We start from the raw sequence: 8584 nt of genomic DNA on the forward strand, positions 1-8584 counted from the left end.
TACAAATGCACTTGATGTAAATGCTGGAGTTTGAGGTGTCTGCTCGGCCACTGTACAAAAGTGATGAAGTGGTAGAATTAAATAATAAGCCGACAACATAGAATACATTAAAACTTGCACATATACATGTTCACAGCATCTATACAATGATAATCCCTATGGTTTAACCAAGTTACAGTTCCCTTCTACAGCAGACACAAAACCAGGGTGAACTAGGTTGGCAGATGTAGAGTGAATATCAAAAAAGGGGTAATCAGTTCACTGATTCTGGAAGATATGACTGAACATACTGAGCATCTAGACTTTGGGAATGCATGCAGGTAACAATACCTTGGTTTAGCTGATTAAAAATCCTCATTCTTAACATCTTAAGTAAATGCTGATCTTGTTTGTTTCAGCACTGTTTAATAAACAAAAAAAAATTGTTTGGCAAGCAGCTCTATTGGAAAGCTATAAGCCTCTGTTACATGGTTGATAAAAAGGGCAATATAAAGTTTTCTAATAATTATAGAACATTTATAAAATAAGACATCAATTCATTCTTTTTTTAAGAAAAATCAAGCCTCAAATTGTATACAAACTGCCATGTTTTTTGATAGTACAGTAACGTCTTTTTTTTAAAAAAAGGAGCATTTGCCTTATTCAAACAGAATCGTACTTTGTGTGAACAATAATAGCATATTCCAAGCCCTTTTTTTCTTTTTGTAAAACATAGTTAAGTGATTAATTTTCTTTCCACTTAAGGCGGGCATATGGCAAAGCTAGGGACTATAAAAAAGTGGGTTTTTTCTTTCTTTTTTAAAATAGACTATTGTTCCAAAAGTATTTGTGATGAATTTTCATGGCCGATGTTCACTCAACTTAAACTCCATGAAACTGTTCCCGGTGCTCATATTTACACTGAAGTACAATGAGAAGCCACTTTTGAAGAAGTATTAGAATGGTACTTTTAAACAAATCTTCACGTGTTTCAATTAAGAAAAAAAAAACAAAACAAAATTCAGAAGCTATTGGTGGCACAGACAGCAAATGAAGGGTTGCTATTTTTAAGAGGTCTTCTTGGGAGTCAGTCAGCTTGGTTTCGCAGAGTCTAGCAACTTAACACCAATCAGCCGTGTAGTCAAAATCTCTGAACATTTCCTGCTCCTCTTCCGAAAGTATCCTTGGTTCTTGAGGTGGAGTCAGAATAGGTGCTTTTGAGGTAAATTTATCAGAAAAATGACTAACATCTTCTCGTCCTTTTATGGTAGGTATAAATGGTGGCTTTACTTTTTTGTCCATCAGAGCGCGCCAATCAATTGGCAGGAAAAATGGGTGCTTTTTTACATCTGCTGCATCTCTCTCGCTAGCCCCAAGGCGCAACTCAGGATTTCTTCTTAACAGCCTTCTCATTAGAGAAGTGGCTTCTGTAGATAAGGACTTTGGAAACCTTACTTCATAATTTACAATACTGTCAAAAACTTTATCTCCATCATCACCAGGAAAGGGAGGCTTACCAACAAGCATTTCATATAGAAGCACGCCAAGGCCCCACCAATCTACAGCCCTTGTATAAGAAGTTTCTGTTAATACTTCTGGGGCAAGACATTCAGCATTGCCACAAAATGTGCTTGTTCTATCTCCATATCCCATTCCTTGTTTGCAAAGACCAAAATCAGCAATTTTCACAAAGCCCTCTGTGTCCAGCAATAAGTTTTCCAATTTCAAATCTCTATGAGCAATTTTGTGTTCATGTAAATACTGCAACCCAAGAACTATACAAGCAGCAGAAAATACAGCTCTTGGTTCAGAAAAGACACCAGTATTAATGTGCATCAATAAGTCCCCACCGGCAGCATATTCCATTACAAAGCAAACATGCTCTTTGGTTTGGAAACATGCAAAAAGGTTCACCAAAAAGGGATGCCTTACACTATTCACAGTTTCAAAAATTCTTTTTTCACACATCAGGCTGTCTACTTCATCGTGAGCCACAATATCTCCTTTCTTTAAGGCTTTTATAGCAAACATCTCATTTGTGTGTTTATATTCAGCTAAAAGCACCTTTCCAAAATTTCCTCTTCCCAAGACAGCGTAACACCTGAAATCTTGCAGATTACACTGAAACCTTTGCTGACATCTTCTATCCTCAAGTTCTTGAATACCGCTATATTCTAGGCCTGACTGAGGACTATCAGGCTTGTATTCAGATTGAGATTTTGGAAGTATACTATTTCTGTCATTCTCAGTATCAAAAGCAGTCTCTGAATCCTGTCCTGGTGTATCCAAAACTCTTAATTCAGAAGATTCATCTATTTCTCCAAGGGAAGAAGCTCGTGGTGGGGCTGGAGGAGGTTCAGGCTCAAGATCAAAGTCCAATTTGGTTACTGTAGAATCGCTAGCTGGAGGTGCTGGTTTAGGGATGTGTACTTCAACCACTGGCACTGTAGTAGGCACAGGAGCTTGAGGGCTGAAGGTGCCAGAATGATTTACTGCAGGACTAACTCTTCTTACTGGCCTTCCCCAAGTGGCAATATTAATATTCATTTGAAGAACTCTGAGAAATCTTTTGCCTTGTTGCTTTGAAAAATTTTTCTTTTGTTTTTGAAGTTTTGGTCTTCTTTCAATAACTGGATTTAAAAAGGTAACCTCTTCTGGATCTGATACAACAATATGTGCATTTAATTCCTGCAGCTTGTGATGTAGTTCTTCTAATTTTTTATTTGATTTTTTCAAAATGTTGTCTACATAAGCCAAGCTTTTTTTATCTGTTGTGACTTTCCTCAGATTTTCAGCTCCTTCTCTGATTTTCAGTTCTTTCCTTATTTCGCTCTTAATTCGATCCTTGATATCCAATTTCTGCTGCACCATCGTATCTGCAAAGTCTAATTTTTGAACAGCACTCACATTCTCAGAAAACGGAAGACTTCGGGAATCCCCCTGCAGTTCCATGAGCAGAATCAACCCCCGTTCGGGGTTGGACGCCATTGCGCTCCGGTATGGACTTCGCGCCTGGACGCGGCCACCGCTGGCGAAGGGAGCCTTCAATCTATTGTTGCTAGTAGAACAACGAGGGTCACTATTTGGAATATCTGGAGTCCTTGGGCAATCTGTAATATCTTCTGGATCTGATACAACACTATGTGCATTTAATTCCTGCAGCTTGTGATGTAGTTCTTCTAATTTTTTATTTGATTTTTTCAAAATGTTGTCTACATGAGCCAAACTTTTTTTATCTGTTGTGACCTTCCTCAGATTTTCAGCTCCTTCTTTGATTTTCAGTTCTTTCCTTATTTCTCTCTTAATTCGATCCTTGATATCCAATTTCTGCTGCACCGTTGTATCTGAAAAGTCTAATTTTGGAACAGCACTCACATTCTCAGAAAACGGGAGACTTCGGGAATCCCCCTGCAGTTCTGTGAGCAGAATCAACCCCCGTTCGGGGTTGGACGCCATTGCGTTTCGGTATGGACTTCGCGCCTGGACGCGGCCGCCACTGGCGAAGGGAGCCTTCAATCTATTGTTGCTAGTAGAACAACGAGGGTCACTATTTGGAATATCTGGAGTCCTTGGGCAATCTGTAATATCTTCTGGATCTGATACAACACTGTGTGCATTTAATTCCTGCAGCTTGTGATGTAGTTCTTCTAATTTTTTATTTGATTTTTTCAAAATGTTGTCTACATGAGCCAAACTTTTTTTATCTGTTGTGACTTTCCTCAGATTTTCAGCTCCTTCTTTGATTTTCAGTTCTTTCCTTATTTCTCTCTTAATTCGATCCTTGATATCCAATTTCTGCTGCACCATTGTATCTGAAAAGTCTAATTTTGGAACAGCACTCACATTCTCAGAAAACGGAAGACTTCGGGAGTCCCCCTGCAGTTCTGTGGGCAGAATCAACCCCCGTTCGGGGTTGGACGCCATTGCGCTCCGGTATGGAGGGTCCGCACCTGGACACGGCTGCCCCGCTGGCGAAGAGAGAAGGCGGGATGGGGCTCGGAGTCGGGGTGAGGAGAGGGGAGAGAAAGAAAAAAAACAACTAGGGATGAATGGAGGCGCAGCCCCTTCGGGAGGCGTGGCTTATTCCGTCGGGTTCATCGAGAGTGGTGCGGAGCAAGGGCCCTCGTAGCTGGCTGCCTCTCGCTGCCTGCCGGCCGCCACCGCTGCCCACACCGGAATGTTGGTCTAGTCGCTCCCTAGGCAACGCCAGAATCCGCCTCAAGCTTCTCTGTTCTGAGCGCTGTGGTTACGGCTGCCTCAAAGTGCCATTTTTCAAAGTGGCCTTTTAAAAGGCCCATTTGATTGATAGGATTGGCCTTTTCCACGCCAGACATCGTGCCAAACTTTCCCTACCTGAAACCACTTAACTCTGAAAAAGATATGATTATCTCCATTTTTCAGAGGAGGAAACTGAGGCTCAATAAAGTGGAGTGAGTCGTGTGAGGTGGCTGGGATGGGATTTGAACTCTGGTTTGCTGGGCTCCAAAATTCCTTCCACTTAGGCCACATGTGTGGCTGCTGTGAAGTTAACTCCTGAGACTTGGGAGGCTGGTCTCACTTCTATATGGGCACACCTGGCCCGAGGCCATGAACTTGGGCAGGCCAGCATCATACCGACCTCACATATTCTAGCAACGACAAGCAAAACTAACCAAGCTAACGAAAATGAGCTTGCTTCCACTTGTTTCTTTCCCTCAGAAAAAGTGGGCGGGGGATGGTTGACTGATGGGTTTGTACTTGATTGAGCTGTTCAAGTCCCTGATTAGTTCATACTCCTAAAGAGCTGGGTTCCATCATTCTCTATCAATTCCTGGCATTAAAAGTTGATCCAGTAATATTTTGGTAACTAGTCTTTTCTGTTGGAAATCATCACTCATTGGCCATTCTAAGTTCTACTCCAATTGAAAAGCTTGATCCCACTTTGGGAGGCCAAGGGGGGTGGATCACTGGAGTCAGGAGTTTGAGACCAGCCTGGCCAACATGGTGAAACCTGTCTCTACTAAAACTACAAAAATTAGCCGGGCATGGTGGTGGATGCCTGTAGTCTCAGCTACTCAGGAGACTGAGACAGGATAACCGCTTGAACCCAGGAGAAGGAGGTTGCAGTGAGCCGAGGTCCCACCACTGCACTCCAGCGTGGGCACCAGAGTGAGACTCTGTCTCAAAAAATAAAGAAAGAAAAGCTATCCTAAATGTGCTTTTTTTACTGAGTTAAATTTCCTATCCTTACCTCCCAACCCCTGCCCCAGGCACAGGTGGGGCAGCTGCGGGATGAGTGCAGTGTCTCTGCCCCTGGCATGAGGAGAATTTCTGCCCTGGGTGAGGACACGGGAAGAGAACATAAAAGGGGTACTCCCACCACCTGCAGGTGGAGCCTGGTTTTTGCCAAAGTCATCACCTACTAGTGTGAGGAACGCAGCCAACCTGGTCACTGGGGAGAGGAGGGAGACCAGTGGGTGGGAAAAGGAACTTTTATCACGAGCCAGAAGACAGAGGTGCTTCAGGATGGAGAGGGTGGCTGACTTTCCTGTATGGAGGTAGACATGCCCCAAGTAAGAAGCTCCTCCCTCCGAATATCTACCATCTTTTGAGAAGCCTCTATAAGAACTCAATAAAATGGGAGTGTGCCTCAAAAGAGATTTCATTTTCAATGCGGTAATTAATTATTGCTCTTTTCCAACTTTGCACAGCGGTGAAGAGGAATTGAATTGTCAGGAAATTTCTTTGAGCTTTGTTAAAAATTAGCTTTCTAAAAGTAAAAAGTGTTTAAGTCAAAACTTCAGGGCTCACATTTTTGTCCTTATGCAGGAAAATTATTTTTGTTTCCTTTTCTGTATTCTACTTGTTAAATAATTGCACCAAGCTGGCAGGCACTGCAGAAACATAAAGCAATGCATTTATTTTTAAGTCCAATGACCGCAAAACAATGAGTGTGAATGTTCCTAATCAAAGATGTCTCCTCTTTGGGGGTTGTTTTTGTTGCAATCCCTACACTTCACACTATAATCAAAGCCCATTATCTCAGCCTCACAATATTTGTGTCTCAGAATCTAACGATGACTGTGTCTGGCACATACATCAGAAGTTGCTTTTAAGGATGTGCAAATTGTGAGCTTTCGTTTCACCTCAATCGTGCATATTTCATTGGAAACCACTTCTTTAACATCCAAAGTCTGTCTTTGAACACGTTAAAAAAAATAAAATGGATTTCCCAACAGAGGTTATCTGCAAGGCAAATTTCAATTTTTAAGTTAGTTACTTTGAGCAACGCATTGTTAATTCTTTCAAGTCTCTTGGGTATAAAGTAGTTATTTGAAAGTTCACTAATCTAAGCAGGGTCTAAACTAATCTTTACACCTCCAAATGCTCAAGGAAAAGTACTAAAGGAAACCTACTAGTGGGAATGTCTGACTTATTTAACATTTTCTGGCTGCTTGGCTCCGAATCGAATATATAAAGTTACTTCTTGTAACCATGTCAATTTGAGATAGCATATGTACGTTCAGTCTCTAAAATGTATCCATTATCTTGAGACCCCCTGATTTCAGAACTTTGGGAGCCTCTCTTTCCACAGCTGGCTTCTTTCCAGAGGAAGAGGAAGCTTAACATTACCATCTCCTTTGTTGATATGCCTAGTCTGAGAGTATTCCCTCCTTAGAGTTATTTACAGTTAAACTTTGGTGCATGATAATTGATTGCAAGAGATAAGAGAATGTCTGGCATTCCAGAGATCTGTGCATCTCCATGTGGTTACTTTGCTGAGAGTCTCAGCATCAGGCCTGACTTATGAGTTCATTTGTATTAAAATGGCAAGCCCTGGTGAACTGATGAGGCAACACCTTGCCTGGAGGGGAGCAGGTGCTGGTGTGGGGGAGGGCGGATGCTGAGTCAGAGACCTGGTTGGGACTGGGGTTCTGCCCTCTTCATAGCTGTGCGGCTTCAGCCTCCTCACTCAGCCACTTTGAATCTTAGTTCTTCCATCTGCAAAATGGAGATAATATTCTCCATCTCCTGGAGTTATCTTGAAGACTAGATGCAAATGTAAAGCATTTAGTTCCAGATACAAAGGAGGTGGCCAAGGACTGGGAACTATTGTAATTAAACTGATCAGCAAGTGTCCAGAAAGTAGATTTCTGCCTTTGGCCCTAGGTTATGAGCTTCACCCCTCCAGAGTCCCAGGTAAAGCACTTCCTCAGTGGGCTCAGCCCCAAGACCTTCCACCTGGACTGACGTGTTCCCCTGAATGCATCCTGTCCTCGAGGGTGGAGGCTTCACAGATTGCATAATAGCAAGTGTAACACCAGCAGCTTCCTTCTCCTGGGGGCTTCCTGAGTGCTGGGAATCGCGTGGAGTGCTGGTTCACTCTGGTTGCACAAGTGTTAGTAGATTGCAGTGGTGAAGAGCTGAGCCTCGGGATCCAGGCTGCCTGATTTAAATCCTGGCTCCAGTATACCTGGTGGTGTAAGACTTCAGGCAACTCACCTCTGCGCCTCAGTTACTTTACCTGGAAAGCGGGGCTAACAATAGTACTTATCCCTTAGGGCCACGGTGAAGTCCAAATGTGGAATTCCTTTCCTAGGCCTGCTGTAACAAAGTACCACAAGTTTGGGTGGCTTAGAGAAACAGAAATGCATTGTCTTTTAGTTCCGGAGGTCAGAAGTCAGAAATTAAGGTGTGGGTGGGGCGTGCTCCCTCTGAAAATTCCTTGGTTCTTTAGCTTCTCGTAGCCCCAGGTGTTGTCTGGTTTACAGAGCCATCTCTCCCTCTCCAAACATCATCTTCCCTGGGTACAGTCTCTCTGTCCACATTGCCCCTTTTTATAAGGACACCAGAAATGTGGGATTAGGGCCCACCCTAAGAACTTCATTTTAACTTGATGCCATCTGTAAAGACCCAATTTCCAAACAGGGTCACATGCTGAGGTACCTGGGGTGAGGATTTCAACAGATCTTTTTGGAGAAACACAATTCAATCCAACATAAGAGATGCCCTTAGAACAATACCTGCAATATAGCAAGCGTCACCTGTGCATCGACCACTTTTATCTTTAACGCTCATTGCAATCTAGCCAGATGAGTATTATGAATCCCATTTTAGAGAGAGAAAAAGTGAGGCTTTGAGAAGCTGAGGATTAGACTCAATTCCCACAGCTAGAAAGTGAGAAGACCCCAACCCAAACTCCTCTGTCATCTCTCCACCGTAGCCACCATCTCCCAGAGGCAGACAGGATGCCCACAGCCCAGGTCTCTGTGCCCGTCACACGTTGTTATAACCCAGGCTTCCAGCGGGTGGCCCCAGAGGCCTGCCTGCAACTCTGGACTCAGCGCTCCATTGAATGCTGCCTCTGGGCAAAAACCTGTAGGTTAGAAAAGAACGATTTCCATGATCCTTCTTAGTGTATGGTGAGCCCCACTTATATCCCCATGTTTTGACTAAATCGATGTGCCTCAAATGTAACCCCATGTCTCCCTTTTCTGCCAGCTGTTTTGATCTCTAGTAGTCACAACCACTGTCGCCTAATGGAAACACACAGAGGCCTCAGAGAAATAAAACGAATGCCTTACAAATTAAAGATTACTGTCACTTTCTAAAGGTGGTTATACAC

The 8584-nt window shown here is 43.0% G+C and overlaps 1 protein-coding gene across 1 annotated transcript; it reads right to left on the minus strand.

The window, feature by feature from the left end:
- Positions 1–567: 567 nt before the first annotated feature.
- Positions 568–4106, minus strand: LOC116464828 (serine/threonine-protein kinase N2-like). The gene has a single exon (XM_032754252.2). It carries the CDS (start codon positions 3901–3903, stop codon positions 1099–1101), a length of 2805 nt encoding a protein of 934 aa, XP_032610143.1. The 5' UTR covers positions 3904–4106; the 3' UTR covers positions 568–1098.
- Between the last annotated feature and the right edge of the window lie 4478 nt (positions 4107–8584).

This window comes from Hylobates moloch, unplaced genomic scaffold (genome assembly GCF_009828535.3).
Source record: "Hylobates moloch isolate HMO894 unplaced genomic scaffold, HMol_V3 SCAFFOLD_1868, whole genome shotgun sequence".
In the NCBI taxonomy this organism is placed as follows: domain Eukaryota; kingdom Metazoa; phylum Chordata; class Mammalia; order Primates; family Hylobatidae; genus Hylobates; species Hylobates moloch.